This window comes from Scatophagus argus, chromosome 23 (genome assembly GCF_020382885.2).
Source record: "Scatophagus argus isolate fScaArg1 chromosome 23, fScaArg1.pri, whole genome shotgun sequence".
Lineage (NCBI taxonomy): Eukaryota > Metazoa > Chordata > Actinopteri > Scatophagidae > Scatophagus > Scatophagus argus.
In genome coordinates, this window is record NC_058515.1 from 381,518 (window position 1) to 397,717 (window position 16,200).

The 16,200-nt window shown below is 44.4% G+C and overlaps 1 protein-coding gene across 2 annotated transcripts in view; it reads right to left on the reverse strand.

Moving 5' to 3' along the window:
• The window catches only part of c23h4orf54 (chromosome 23 C4orf54 homolog), a 28,507-nt gene extending 15,061 nt beyond the window's left edge, over positions 1-13,446 (reverse strand). For both annotated transcript variants that reach the window (XR_006842326.1, XM_046379816.1), the window contains exon 1: positions 8,232-13,446. Coding sequence is in view for 1 of the 2 variants with exons in the window: in XM_046379816.1 (XP_046235772.1) it covers positions 8,252-12,826 (4,575 nt within the window). In the remaining variant the exon portion in view is untranslated. The remainder of the gene's footprint in view (positions 1-8,231) is intronic.
• Between the last annotated feature and the right edge of the window lie 2,754 nt (positions 13,447-16,200).

Below are 16,200 nucleotides of genomic sequence, written 5' to 3' on the forward strand. Positions count from 1 at the left end.
GTCGGGTCATGGCTGACCTGCTGGTCGTTGCGCTTGTAGTCCGTGATGGTCCTGATGCCTTTCCACATGTTACGTGGATTGTTGTCATTGAAGTGCTCCTCAATGTGCTGCTTGTACCTGTGTTTTGCCAGCTGGATGCCCTTTTTCAGTTCTTTCCGGACCCTGCTGTAAGCCAGCCTATCTCCTGACCTATAGGCTGCATCCCGGGCTTTTAGCAGGTTCCACACTGTGCCGTCCACCCATGGTTTTTGATTAGGAAAAACTGTGATTGTCTTTGTAGGTAGGACAGCATCAGTACAGAAGTGAACATAGGACAACACAGCTGACGTGTATTCCTCCAGGTCAGCGTCTGCTTTGAACACTCCCCAGTCTGTGTGCTCAATGCAGTCCTGTAGGGCTGAGGAAGCCTCCTCGGTGGTATATAGGTCGCTATGATCATGACCGAGCTGAGTTCTCTAACCAGTTTAAACGGTCTGCACTTCACTGCAAGATATTCCAAATCGGGGGAACAGAAAGTTCCTATTATGGTCGTTGCTGTACACCACGAGTTGTGAATGTACAGCGCCAAACCTCCGCCTTGGGTCTTGCCTGAAGCCGCAGTGCTGTCAGCACGGAACAGCGAGCGCTCTGCTAGCTCCACCGCTGCATCGGGGATGTTTTTATCCACCCAGGTCTTGGTGAAGATCGCAACACATACGTGAGACGATCCTCATTCGAATCTCGTCCTGTTTGTTGACGAGTGACCCGCTGCAGCTCTGGTGGGATAAAATCCAGCTTTGGGGGTGCAAACAGTCCATAATTTTTCCCCAATTCCCACAATTCAGCCCTTCCATACTGAATTAAGGCTTTGAGTGATAAAAACAGTGATGAAAACACAAACAAAAACATGAATAAAAACACAAAAAGCCAAGAGCCTCGAGCAGCTGCGTGCACCCGCGCCGCCATCTTGGATTTGGAGGCAACTCATGGTTCTCTCTCTTAGATCAAGGGAAGGCTTACCATCAGGGATTTATGGCAAGGGAGAGCAGATCTCTGACTGCTTTTGTGACACCATGAGGTCTGTATGAGTGGATCAGAATTCCTTTCGGTCTTATGAACGCTCCAGCTACCTTCCAGCGCTGTATGGAGGATTGTTTGGAAGGGCTGAGAGATGATATCTGTATCCCCTATTTAGATGACACCCTGCTCTTCAGCAGAACCTTTGAGGACCAGTGCTACAATGGCTATGTCATCGTGTCCCCATTGATTTTGGTGCACCCATTGATTTTGGTGCACGTCCAGCTAGCGTTTTACTTCATGCGGACGGTTTCTCCGATGCTGTGAAAGCGAACTTTGCCACCTCCTGTGGGGAACATTAAGGCATATATCATCAAACAGATTTTCTCCCGTGAGCGAAGGGCTGAACAAGCTGAGTGCCGACTGGATATTGAGGATTTTGATGTTGAGGATGGAACCGTGAAAAGTTTGAAACGTGGCTGAAATGCCGTGCTACTCCGCTGCCGTGCCGCATGGATCACCGTTGGAAAAGCATACATTCGCACCCACCTTCCCCAGTCCATTTCAGAGGGCTTAGAGGTAACATTTGTATCTGGTGGATTTTTCTGAAGTAAAAAGGGTTTATTGTGATTTTTGAACGAGCTATTCTTCAGATCCCGCCCGCCTGGATATCACGAGTCTTTGCTGTAATGTGTTTGCTTACAGCCGTTGAAGGTTAACTCGACTTTCGTCTTGTTTTTAAAATACAACCTAGTGTTTAATCGTTTTAATTTTCGGATAGTGTGTTTTTAAAAAGAGGGAAATAAAAGGTCGGATTCCACAAGACACAATATTTTATCTCACCGTCTATGGATAAAGTTGCATTTGCTTGTTCGTGTTGAAGTAGCCTTACTTTTATTCTATCTGTGTTTTTATTTAATATCACATACATAAGCCTGTGTCTGCGAAGATTTTGTTGTATCATCTGTTTCCTGAAATGATTAAACTCGCCCTTTTAACAGATTAAAGGCGCATTGCTTGGATCGATACCGATTAAACTGCATTAAATATCCACCTATTTACGGTGTGAAATACAGTATTAGATTTGAATAGTAGTTCAAACTTTGCTCCAGATGGTAAACGATCGCCAAGGTGCATATCAAGTGAGGTTTTAGGTTTAAACAGCGGACTAAGTGTTTACGGGTTGGGTGTTTACTGGGCTGTGCAATCGAACGAAACGCAGCACCCACGAAGTAACCCTCACTAAATTTGCGTCCATGGGCAACAAAACACCGTTAACCCCGCTGATGAATGATGCATGCTTTTGCAACCTTATTTAATTTTAACCCGTTTGAAATTTATATTTGATGCGCTTCCAGCAATTGGTGTATTGGTTTACAGGGCGACTCGGCCCATAGCCTACATTGCTCTTTTACGGTTTAAGAACAGCTGGGTAATTGGAAAAGGTGGAATAGGTTATTAGAATTTGACGGTATACGCTTCCTTCGCGGGGTCGCGGGGTGTTTTCATGACCGGGGCAGAGCAGCTGGCCGCCCCTCTCTTGGTTGTGTTTCCCTGGGAAGCGGAGCCCCGGAGCGGCTGCCTGCTCAGTGATCAGTGGGGGTGGAGTGCTGCTAGTCTCAAACATTAGATTATAATATTGTTGCATGTAAGTTAAAACTGCATTTAAACCGCCAGTTAGGGTACAATAGGAGCAACTCAAATGATATTCATTACTGACCTGCGGACACTATGTGCTTCCAACGAATCCCTGTGCTACTCCAGCGACGTAGATCTTTTCCCCACAACAGTCGACACAGAAACCTGGCCAACCTCCACCCACTACATCCTGCCAACCCCAACCTGTCCTCCTTCACTGTCGGATTATGGAACTGCCAATCTGCCGTAAACAAGGCCGATTTCATCCCCGCCTACGCTAACAGCCTGTCCCTCAACCTGTTGGCACTCACCGAAACCTGGCTCAAACCAGAAGACACGGCGACACCAGCAGCACTGTCATCGGCCCACTCCCTTTCTCACACACCAGGAGGAGGAACTGGGATCCTAGTGGACAAGCAGTGGAGCTTCACCTCACAGCTACTGAACCACTCCTACAACTCGTTCGAGTACCACACCATCAAAGTGACAGCCCCAGCTAAAGTCACTGTTCTGATCATCTACCTCCCCCCAGGCCCACTAGGGGACTTCGTCGATGAGTTCGATACCTTGATCTCAGCCATTCCTGATCAAGACTGTCCCCTACTTGTCCTCGGTGACTTCAACATCCACCTCAACAAACCACATGCCACAGACTTCATGACCCTCATACACGCATTCGACCTACAACTAGCATCTACCCCTCCAACTCAAAAGAATGGTCACCAACTTGACTTAATCCTCACAAAAAACTGTGCAGCAGAGAATGTGGTCGTCACACCATTACACGTTTCTGACCACTACTTCATCCGCTTCACAATATCCCTCCCTGAACTACCGCCCACCCCTCCCACCATGGTCACCTTCAGACGCAACCTACGCAACCTACCAATAACCACTCTTGCCTCAGCTGTCGCTACGGCCTTGCCTCCTCCCTGCACTCTCGACTCACTGGATGTCAACATGGCTGCAGAGGCTCTCTGCTCCACTCTAAGATTCTGCCTGGACACCCTGTGCCCCTTAACCTCTAAACCTGCACGAGGCACTCAACCTCGTCCATGGCTAACAGACACCATCCGCACTCAACGCACCACCCTTAGAGCAGCAGAAAGGAAGTGGCACAAGACTAAGAACCGCAACGACCTGGAAGCTTACCAAACTCTACTCACCTCCTTCTCCTCCTCTGTAAGAACTGCAAAAATGACCTACTACAATGACAAGATCACCAACGCCACAGACTCAGGGAAGCTATTCTCTGCCTTCAAATCACTACTCCACCCTCCCCCACCCCCAGCTGCCACAAACCTCACCGCGGACAATTTTGCATCCTTCTTCACAGACAAGGTGGCAGCAATCAGTAAGCAATTCCACGACTCTTCCACTCAATCAATATCCATTCAATCACTATCTACCACCCAACCTGACTCAAAGACAACACTAGCAGAGTTCATTCCACTCTCAGAAAGTGATCTATCCAAGCTAATCAAGGAAAGCCGCCCCACTACCTGCCAATTGGACCCTCTGCCCACTAACCTACTCCAAGCTATCTCCCCAATAGTGGTCCCAACGATCACATTCATCATGAACAAATCTCTAGCCTCCGGCACCGTCCCCTCAGCCTTCAAACAGGCGAGAATAACACCTCTACTGAAGAAACCCACACTCAACCCTGCCCAGGTAGAAAACTACCGACCGGTCTCACTGCTCCCCTTCCTTTCAAAGATTCTGGAAAGGACAGTGGCAAAAGAAGTCACAGAATTCCTAAAGCAAAACAATCTCCTGGATCCAAAGCAGTCTGGGTTCAGAAGTGCGCACTCCACTGAAACCGCTCTGCTCTCAGTGACTGAAGCTCTAAAAACGGCAAGAACCAAGAATCTGTCCTCTGCACTAATCCTACTGGACCTATCGGCAGCGTTTGACACAGTCAACCACAACATACTTCTCAGGACACTCTCCAACATGGGAATCACGGGCACTGCACACGCCTGGTTCAAATCCTATCTCATAGGACGGACCTTTAATGTATCATGGCAGGGGAAATTGTCAACAACCCACACCCTCTCCACAGGCGTGCCCCAAGGATCAGTGCTGGAACCTCTCCTGTTTGCGATCTACACCACCTCCCTGGGTCGCGTCATCCAGTCACATGGCTTCTCCTACCACTGCTATGCGGATGATAGCCAAATGTATCTATCGTTCCAGCCGGAAGACACTACGATCTCAGCACGCATCTCCAACTGCCTCGCAGACCTCTCAACATGGATGATGGAACACCACCTACAGCTGAATTTGTCAAAAACAGAACTCCTTGTGATCCCAGCCAAAGAGACAATTAGACACAACATCACCCTCCAGCTGGGCTCTACCACAGTCAGTCCGAACAAAGCCGCCAAGAATCTGGGAGTCACATTAGATAACCGACCATTCTGCCATCTCAAAACCAACCACATGTTCTCTCTTATCTTTTTTTGAGTTTTTGAGTCCAAAATGTGTATTCTTGCATGTAAGATGTTTTCCTCTGCACCAACGCATAATCTTTTCTAAGGAAGAAAAATGACTGCAAAATCAAGACTGTCCTCAGTGTTTTCAACCTGACTTTGACTTTTCTCACACAGTTTTGCATGCAGGATTTAAAGTATCTTTCACTCAGAAGCCCATTTCAACTTCAAGACTGTCAGACTACAATCTGTTTACTTTATAAGCATAACTGAGCCCTTTAGTATGCAGATCTCATTCTCAGACGAGAAGGGGAACTCCAAATGTTCACCCACATTGCGGCCAAGGCTATTTGCTGCTATGTTGCATGTTGTGTTTATGTAATTACTGATCAGAGGGCATGTGTAGCTGGCTTCTCGCTTTCTCTGTCTCTAAATGACTGGTCCTATAATAAGCCGGGTGACCCTGCTGCGACTCTGTCCTGCATGGCAGTCTTGTGATGTCCAGCAGCAGCTGAAGCAGTCAGTGTATACACATAACAAACACCTGCCATCGCCTGACCTTTTACTCCTGCACACACTATGTCCACCACACCACACACACACACACACACACATTCAAACACCTAGCCCATGAAGAATCTTATAGCAATGTAATCCTCGGTATTCCTGTTGATATCAGAATTCACAAACCAGCTTTCAAGTGCTTCCGCCTGCTGAGGTGCTCCGTTGTAAACTTTACAGTCACATTGTGTCTCTTTCTTTTTCTTGCTTGTTGAATTCTAATACTGACTGACTGGTTGAATGCTTAATGCACTTATCTAAGACATGACACGACAAAGTTTGTAAAGGGATTGTGACTAAGTTGCCTTCAGGGTAGGTGATCAATTGTTGCATTGAGAGTGTACCACAAATCGATTATGTACTTACTATGTCATGATTATTGGATAGAGACATTGCTATTAAAGTGCCATCTGGTTTCATTATATTGAAGAGAAGGCAGTCACCTCTACAGCTTTTATCTTCAAAACTCAACAACTCGAACCAAAACAGTCTAGATGGATAAACAGCACTACAGCGATAAGAAAATGCTTTTGATTTTGAGGTGAACTGTCTCTTTAAATTAAATAAATAAAGCAGTGTAAAATAAATGATAATATGAATACAGCAGTTAAATAGCATATATTACAATGAAACTGTGAAATAATATCGTAACCTTCTAAAATCAGCACTGAGAAGTAATTCACCCTGTTTCTTTTCTAAATAACACAGATTACTGCAAGCCTTACTTAATTCCAGAACTTTTTATTTTGTATTGTTTCTATCTGAAAAGGCACACTTTTACCACACTGCCAAAGCTTTCGTAGTGAAGAAAATAAACTAGTAGTAGTAGTTTTTGTTAATTTTGTTCTCAGTTTCTTTACAAAGTAAAGAAAGTCAATAACAAATTTATTTTATAATGTTACTTTCCGTCATAGTCTTTATGTGTCAGTCAAGAAAAATAGGGCAGAGGCCTTTATATGATTGTCTCTTGTTTTTATCTACCAATAACAACCAATAGTGGATGAATCGATTCTTTATTTTGGTCTCATCTTTTCATATGTATCAAAATATTGTGTTCATTTATTTCATTTTGAACACTCAAGGTCTCAGTTTTGGCAGTAAACAGTTGTCATTGAAATAACATTTTAAACAGGTAAAACTAAATAAAAATGAAATAAACTGTTCTATTGTGGATGTAACAACTCATAGTAATGAACTTTAACTTAAAATTAACTTAAATTTTATTATTTTATTATGATTGTGATTATTTCACAATATCTTTGTATTTACTTTCATCTTCATGCTTTCACACTGATCTAGAACTGGTGCTGTATTCAAATTAGAAATGCAAATTAATCTTGTAAATGAGGACATGGGACAAGAGCAGAATTCTGAGGATGCAGGAAAAGGGACACCTCTTTCAAACACAGGGTTCATTTTTAACCTAAGGTCACACCAGTTTGGCTAACCAGAGAGATCTGGACAGTTTGACACACTGGAGGGGTTTATGGTCAGCCAGACATGAGGGTGTCAAAAGAAAAAGTGTTTTCTCCATGTCTTTCATGTGTGTACACCACTGAGACTCGTTTTATTTTCAGTCTTCATCCGGGGTCAATATCAGCTTCTCTTTCTGTTTTCATGTTTTAGTTTTTACTTCTTTCCCTGTTCTGCCGAAGAAGAAATTTAAAGCCGTGCTTCTCAAAGTTTTTCACATGAAAGTTTTTCACATTACTTACACAAATTAAAAGATAAGAAATTAGCTATTCGATATTTTATTACAGAACTTTGCACTACTCTTTTCATTTGGACTACTCTGTCCTTTGCACAATACCATTGTAAATATTGTTGTCATCTCTGACACTGTTTATATTTTATTTACTCTGGTTGATTTTATATTTATATAGTGTTGTTTCTATATTTATAGTAGTTACGTATATTGTAGGCTATTGGGCTTATACCGGTACCAGGGAAACTAATTTCGTTCCACCTCATGTTTCTACATGTGTGAAATGACAATAAAGCTCCTTAAATCCTTGAAAGTAGCCCCCCCAGTAGGATTACAGGGGGTCCCCAGCAAAAAGAATAATTTTAAAGATAATTAAAAAAGAATAATTTATTTCAACTATTCCATCCAAATGACAAAATGACTCTGACACCACTCTAAGAACCACTGAATCCAAGTACTTTTTCCACCAGTGATTAATAGAAGTAGAAGGTGGTGAAAATGATTTTGTAAATTGCTGTTTTAAAGCTCAAGAATAAAAGTAATCTCAAGTGGTTGTACTAACGATTATGGATGAGGAAGAAGTGGAAAAATAAACCGTAGTACTCTTGTAATTGTTATACTCTAGTACTATAGATACAGTCACCATTTTGCTTATAAAAAAGAGGGAAACAAGACAAGAACATGTGCCGAGAACAGTTCCCTTGTGCATCATATTTAGGTTTGTAGGACACAAAAGAATACCTGAAAGTCACTCTTAAAATCAAGGTAGCCTAAATTAGCAGCTAAATTCAGTGGAACACAATGTCACACAATTCATCATCACTCTAATCCACTCAAAACCTTATACTGCAGCCTGAACAGTCAAGGTGAACTGCTAAGAAGCTAGAACTACTCACCTGCCCAGGTAAGCTGTTGTTCATCTGTGCTCCACCATGAAGCTCATGGTGGTCCCATCAAACGATGGTGGGGCAATGATCCGCGGCCCCTGCTGGGAAGTGATGCTGATTACTGGCTGCTTGACACTGGAGACGCCCTGCAGTGACCTGTTGGCAGTGGCCTGCTGTTGAGCCCCAAAGGCCGCACTGGGAGACTTTCCAGTGGTCATGTAGAAGGGACTCTCCATGTACATGCCCTCAGTCTGCTGAGACGAGGCTTTTTCCACACTCTCCACTTCTGACTGCACCAGTGTCCGAGCCGGAATCACGGATGGTGTTGGCATAAAACCTGGGTAAATCATGTAGGTGTGTCCATACACACCTGGACTAAGGGCCAAAGGTGAGATAGGCATTGGCACAGGGGTAGCAGGAGGTTGCGACATGGGCACATCCACATACTGGCCTGTTTCAGGGTCAAAGAGACGCTTGGTGGCCGGCTGCACAGGAGTGTCCACCAGGTAGTAGTTTCCAGTGGTCGGATCCAGGAGCATCTTCCTCTGGGTGACCTGGAAGGGATCCAGGGAGGGAGCAGGTGTGATTGCTGGGGAAAAACAGTAAACCTGAGGCTGATTGGTGGACATGCCCAGTGGCAAGGAGTGATAAATGTTGGCGGAAGGGATCTCTGGTGAGCATGTCTCCATCACAATGCTGGAGCGTTTAGGGGACTGATTATGGTCTTCCTGTCCTCTGGAACCAGATGACAGGTGTCCTGAAGGTGTTGTTGGGTGTGTCTGTGTGGTCATTGCGTACACTGGTGTTTTATCCAAAGATGAAGCTTGTTTGTTGCTGGTGGCATGAGACTTGACAGGAATGGTCAAGTAGTTCTCGTTGTCAGCTGAGGAGCTGAACAGATCTTGTGTGGACCTCTCTAACTCCTTTGACTCAGCTCCCTCAGGTCCACTTAGTTTTGTTTGGCTGACTTTTAAGGATACAGGCAATTTTGGAGACTTAGGAACAAAGCTTTTGGTACTGAAAGGTGCTTGTGTGACAGGGTTTGGCTGCGGCATCTTTGGGGTTGTGGAGGCCTTCAGGCTGGAGCTGAGGCTAAACGTGTTTTTATTCCCTGTGGTCCTGGTGACTTGCATCAACTTAGCAACCGGCCTTTCGTCATGGCTGACAGCAGTCTGAAGGAGTTTGTCCTCTCGCCTCAGGAAGCTGTCAGGGCCAGGGGATGCTGCTACTGCTGACAGTGTCTTGTCAATGTTCAACCCTCTTGTTCCTTCATCAATGGGTCCTCCATGCTCCTCGCTGGCTATAAGCGAAAGCACATGGCTGTCTGTCAGGGGCTGAGGATCAATCTTCCTTTTCCATTCATTTCTTTCAAACACATAGAGCTGCTCCATGGTTTTCACTGCAGCCTGGAGTTTTTCCAAAGCCACCTGGTTTGACATCTTTGATTCAGGTTTCTTATCTGCAATATCTGATATTTTTTCCTGCCTCTTTGGAGCTATTTTGTTTTCAGTTCTCGATCCAATGTCTCCCTCTGAAGAGCTATTTGAGTTACCTATGGGTGCTCCCCCTACTGCCCTTTGCAGTGGAGTACTTTTAGCGCCCTCTGGAGATGATCTGTCTATGTCAAACGGATCCCGATGAGGTAACTCAGTAAGATTTCCAGATGGTTTTCCGTTACCACTTGTATTGACAGACTGGCATTTTATCACTATAGGGGACACAGAATTAGGACTTCGATATGGAATTTGCTTCTTTTGCTCTGAATGACTGTCAGCAGAGGTAAAGTTCGACTTATTTTCGTTGTTATCCAAAGAAACAAAGTGATATGAACTTTTAACTAATTTACGCACGTCTCTTACTTGGTGTATGGGCGTCTGCAGCTTCCCTTTATTATCTCGAATGTCTCTAACCGTGAAATGCGGCACTTTATCTGAAGACTCACCCTTCAAAGCTGCAGCCAGCGCCTGGCATTTGAAGTCATCTGTTCTCATTAGGCTGGATGTGTTACAGCCTATATTGGGAGCGCGCGGTTTGGAGACGCTGAAAGGCTCCGTCTTATTGTTTCGGACACTCCTCAAGTTAATTTTAATTTCAGGAGACTTAGATGTAGCCACACTTCTGGAGTCTGTGATGTAGAAAGTGTTGTCGGAGCGCAGTTTTATCCCTCCCCCGTCTCCACACGGAGAATAATTCCTGCTTTGCAGCTGCTGCCCGACTTCTCCGTCACTGGGCAGCAGTTGGATACTTGGCACAAACAAATGTGACATTTTGGTCAGTTTGCCGCTGCACGACGAATGCTGATCCCTCTCGCTCTCTTTGTCGTTAGCTGAAGGCGACTGCTCCTCTGGAGTTTGATCGTTTTTATGATCCTTTTGAAACTCTAGCTCCCCGTCCTTCCAGCATCTGAACGCGCTATTTTCGCTGCGAAGCAGCGTGCTTTTGGACGCTTCCAGTGTGCCTTTTTTAGTATCGATTCCAGCTTCATTTGTCGGCTCTAAATTAGTTTCTGGTGCGGGAGCGACTGCGTCTTGCTTGAGAGAGTCGCTCTTGGTATCACATGAGCCGCTGTCCACTATGTCCCCTAATTCATTCACACACATTATGGCGTAGTCAGAGCTGCTTTCGGAAATCTTAGAGCTCTGTCTGTGTAGCTCCCTGCTCCCTTTCCCCCTGTGGCTGTCGCACTCCTGGTGCACAAAGCATGGAGATGGCGTCTGGTGTGGCTCACTAATCTCCCCTCTTTCCATCTTGCGCTCCTGCTCAAACTGCATCTTCTTAGAAATCACATTTTTGATCAGGCTAGATGCGAATATGGCTTTCTTGTGTGTGTCTTCCATGGTTTTAGAGGGCGGCTGCCTGGCCCCTCTCCTCTGACTGCATAGCAAACTGTTGGTAACTTCATCTGTGGAACGTGATCCTGCAGCGTTTTGTGCAAAGTTCGTGCGTCTTTCTCCCCCAGACATCCCCGATTTAACATTGCAACGAAAATTCAGAGTCTCTGTGAGTCTAATGACCCCACTGTGACCTTGACTAAATTTTCCCATCACCTCTATTTTCTTTGTAGATGACGATGCGCCGTGAGGATTGGTATTCAGGGTGAAGATCTTGCTGGTGGGCGGTTTGATGTTTGCTAGTGCAATGCCTTTATAACCTCTGTTTTCTACTTTTTTGGCGATTTCAAGTGAGGCCTTTGAGTTCTGGTGGGAAACAACACTTTGGTCCAGTCCCTTCGACACATTCATGTTGCCATATTTCAGGTCGACAAATGTGGACCACCTGTTTATCCCTATCCCATGCTCTGATGCAGAGGACTCACTGGAGGTGCTGAAATTAATGGCATCAAAGTAAGGATAAGCCAGGCTCTTGAAGGCTCTGGCTGTCAGGTTGCGCACCTCCTTGTCAGCATCGTCCAGCTCGCTGACAGCGCTGGACGCACCGCTAGAATACCCGGTGACCTCTTTTCCCCTCAATTTACGGCCAAAGTGTAAGCGTCCTGGCGCGGCTATGAAGGACTTTGCCCTGTCACACAAGGTCTCTGTCTTCCCATCAGTTCCCCTGAACACATAGCGGTTCGTGTCCTCGGAGCGCGTGGCATGATAAAGAATATTTTCCTGTTCTTTGATGCTGCTAGGGTCATTTATAGCTCGAGAAGTGGTTCTGATTGACAGGTGGATCTGTCCCGCACTGCTGCCACTGCACTGCTGCTGCGGCGGCTTAATCACACTCTCATCTGAGCTGGTGAACTTGGCCGCGTCGCACAGATCACTTTCATGCAGAGTGCTGAATGCTGCTGTTTCGCCCTGAGAGCGGGGCTGGCGGCCGTCCCCCCTCTCCCCCGCCGCTCCTTCACCGTCAAAAGAAGCATAATCGACAAATGAGTACACCTGGTTGCTTTCCTCAATGTCCCAGCTGGCAGAGGAGCCCACCCCGAGGTCGCAGTCCCCCTCATGATCAGAAAGCTCCGAGAGCTGGATCTCGTGCGTGGTAATGTAATGAGACTCATCCTCCGTTACACACGGGACGCAGTCGTCAGAAATCACCAAAGTAATATCATCATCATCATCATCATCATCCTCATAATCTTCTGACTCACTTCTCCCGCTCCAATAATTATCACAGTATAACTCCTCATCTCTTGGCGTCTTTTTCTTGTTTTTTTCTTCAGGCATCTCGGGCTGCGTCATGGCGCGCTCGCTCTTGTCTCTGGATTTGAGGCAGTCGTCTGCTGTAAACAAAGGACAATTTGGTGACGACAGTGGATCAGAGGTTCCCTCGTTGACGTCTTCCACACCTTTTCCAGCTCCAAAGTCTTCTTTTTTCTGAGTTTCAATTTCAGTCTTAATCTCGTGCTCATCCTTTGGTTCCGGGGCAGCACCGGGGCTGCTGCTGTTGATACGGACAGACATTTGGTTTCTTTCACCAGAGCGATTGTCTTTCTCCGTTTTTGCCCCGCATTCAGTCACGTCCACTAACTCCAAATCGACGTACTTGCATTCGTCTTGCTTCTCCGGGGCATCCTCTTCTCCGGGCGCCAGCTTTCCGAGCAGATCTTTGACCTCCCGGAGAGTCACCGGTGTTTCCACACAACTTTTCTCAGTCTTCATAGCTGAACTGGCAGGTTTGAGTTTACATGAGGTGTCTAACAGAAAAGAAACGACAGAGATGGAGGCCACCAGGATTCCTCAGTCCGTTAGCAGAGATGGTGCTGCGCGCAAAGCTCCGTGCCTGGGCAGACACACACTCTGCTGACACGCAAACGCTCCAAGCATTCCAGTTCACCGCGAGATGAAGCCCAAAGCCGAGTATCTAAAAAGGACTAGAGACATTACTAGCTACAGTCTAGGCCACACGGTTCTCAAGCTGTGGCTGAGGGACCAATAGGGGTCGTTGAGAGGACTCCCCTGCAAAATGAGTTTATTGAATATCACCATTAACACTCACTGTGCCTCAATAAAGCATCAACTTCTTATGACTCTGTAATAAATCATAACTAATGAGGTGAAAAAAATCATCTTCCCATACCTAATTATGGGTAATGTTATAAGTGCATTCACTGGTACAATTTTGAAGTATTTGTACTATTTTTGTTTTAATCTTTTTTAAAAAACAATTGACCAGCTGAAGAACTTTCTTTTCAAGCCATTAATCTGAGTACTTAAAGTTCTATTATTGTGTCTGAACAAAGTGAAAAAACTTTCAGCGCAAGAAGAATATTCTATCTATCTATCTATCTATCTATCTATCTATCTATCTATCTATCTATCTATCTATCTATCTATCTATCTATCTAACCGTCTTCATCTCCAGTCAACCTGTTTCAAATATTTTCTGTACAAAGTTTACTTGGAACAAACTTGCCTGTCTTTCCTGATTCAAGATACAGGAAAACATTTTAGTTAAAAATTAAAAACAATTTTAAATATTCATTTCCAACTTTTAAGAATGATAGATATTTAGGATTTGATTATACTCAGAAACATCTTTACAAGATTGGAGTTTTTTTTTTTTTTGGAATTTTCGATAAACTACCCAACAGTATCCAAAGAAGCCTACTTTAAATCTGATAAACTATGACAGACAGCATTAAATGAATCGTTCTACATTGTCAGCTGGGACAGGCTCCACAGCAGTGATAGTTGGCTTTGACTCTGCACAGGGTCACTCATTTCCTGTGAATACTTTCACTGCGGGGCTCTTACTTGTAATGAAGTATTTTTACATTGTGGTGTTCCTGCAGATTTTCTCAGACTGAGGTGAGGAGCTAAAACACTATGTCATTTGCACCTAATGTCCATGTATCAGGGTACTCGTAAAAGCCCCATTAGATTGACTTCTTTACCAACAAACCTTATCAAATCTGCTCTAATGTAAGAGGAGTTGAGGCGAATTTTGTTTTTTTTCCCATTTCTGCCTGACGAACAGAAAACATTCCTATCCAGACAGACGGCTCGCAGGCTGCTTTTAAAAACACATGTCGAGCTCAAATATAGGCACTGTGGTAAAATGTGAAAACTGCAGCTATGTTAGACAGGAGGAATGTGTGACACCTCACAAGAAGACTGTCTGGCACATAAACACCCGCGTGTCAACAACTCTGCAACAACACACCCCCCTGAGGACAGGCCACTGTGCACGTCTGACTGCTGAAGCTCTCAGGGGGTTAGTCTGTGTCGGCAGGGGCCAGTCTTGGGCCCGGGGACCACCGCGGCCTTTAAAAGAATAGGTCGCATTCAATATTCTTTCAGAAAGTAATAATAATAATAAAAAAAACCAACCAAACAAAAAAAAAAAACTGTTTTGCTTTATTTTTTCTAAGAGCTTTTGTAATCCTGAGCCTGTTTGGCAAGGTTACTTGGAACAAAGCAGAATGCAGTTTTGTTCTGCCTGGAACAATTTTCCTTTGATTTATAATTAACTAATCACAACAAAACTGCAACTTTTTGCAATTTTCACTGTTTCCTGCAATGCATTTGCAACAAAAGTGCTTAAAACATCGCAACATGCACTGCAATTTTTTTTTCAAATACTGCCGCAAAATCAGGCATTTTGGGCCGGAACAATCACACAAAACGCCCGCGAAATCCTGGAGGGATTGTCCAATAAACAATACAAAATACAGAATACAGAAAGTCTTTTCACAAGGAAAAAGTCATTTCCCACAATTGAGATATGGCTTGAAGTTTTACCTGCGTCAACAACCCAGAATCCAAGTGGCCTTTCGAATGCTTCATTGTCCTGGGGAAGTCTTAACCCATCAACAAATGGAACTAAATGAAGGAGGAGGATCTTGTTCTAACACCAGTGAAAGAGAAGTATTCAAAGTCCACATTGAATTTCCCCATACAAAGCCACCAACATGCAAACTGACCCCAGATTTCAGCCAAACGCTTGGTAAGTCTGGGAGAAGAACTTAAAGCACCAGTTGGTATGTGTCAGCTTTGTTAAAGCACACAGTCTATGTGAAACTGAAGAAATGAAAAGTCACAATGGCATCAAGGTGAATCTTCAGCACCACAGACAGCTCATCTTTTGTAGTTCTATCACTAGTAAAAGACAAAATACACATCCTGGGCCTTCACTGCCCACCCAGGCAAAGATTTCGCTGCCTGTTACTGGATGAAACCTTTTATTCACGCAAAATAATAATGATAAAGAAAATACCTGTGTGAGTGTTTGCTGGGTTTAATTTTATTACACGAAAGCCTTTTTTGTGTTTTTTTTAAAACAGACTTAAATAAAAATTAAACTTATCATCAAGCAACACAGACAAGGATTAGAATAATAGACCAGATCTGCAAACACTTGCTTCACATGACTCCAAAAGTCTCCTGCACACTCACTAAACCTATCAGTGCAATTTCATCTGCACTCTCTGGTCCAAAAACTGGTCCAAATATGCCTGTTTTAGCATTAAAATGGTATTTTCTCAATTCCATTGAAAACCTTTCCCCCATGTGACCTGATGTAGGTTTCTGATGATAACGTTACAACATATAAGCCCTCATTCTGCCTTCTGCCTCTGTCTGTTTGAAAAGGGCTGAACTATACACAGACACAACCAGCCCCACAGAGCGGACAGAATAAAAAATGAGTTTCAGATGAATTCACACAAAAATCTGGTAACGCAGCACCTCCGCACTTGGTCACGTGCTCTAGAACATAACTGTAGTGAAATGATGCAAAAATAATATTTTATTTCTCTCATGCACTGCTCTGTTCACAATAAGACCACTCAATCTCTCTATTCACTCTGTAGCTCATTGGACAGCTGCTGCCATCTGTCTCTGTCTCTCTCATTGAGCTTTGAATAGTGTTCGAACAAACAACCAACAAATCCTAAAATGAAGGTTTAATCATAAAATTATTCTCTACTTCCAGGCCCAAATCTTCCAAGGCTAACCCTTCAGCTACTCTCCATATTTACACTGTCAGTGAACTTCTGTGTGTGTGCGGGTTGAGGAAGGGGAGGGCATCAAAA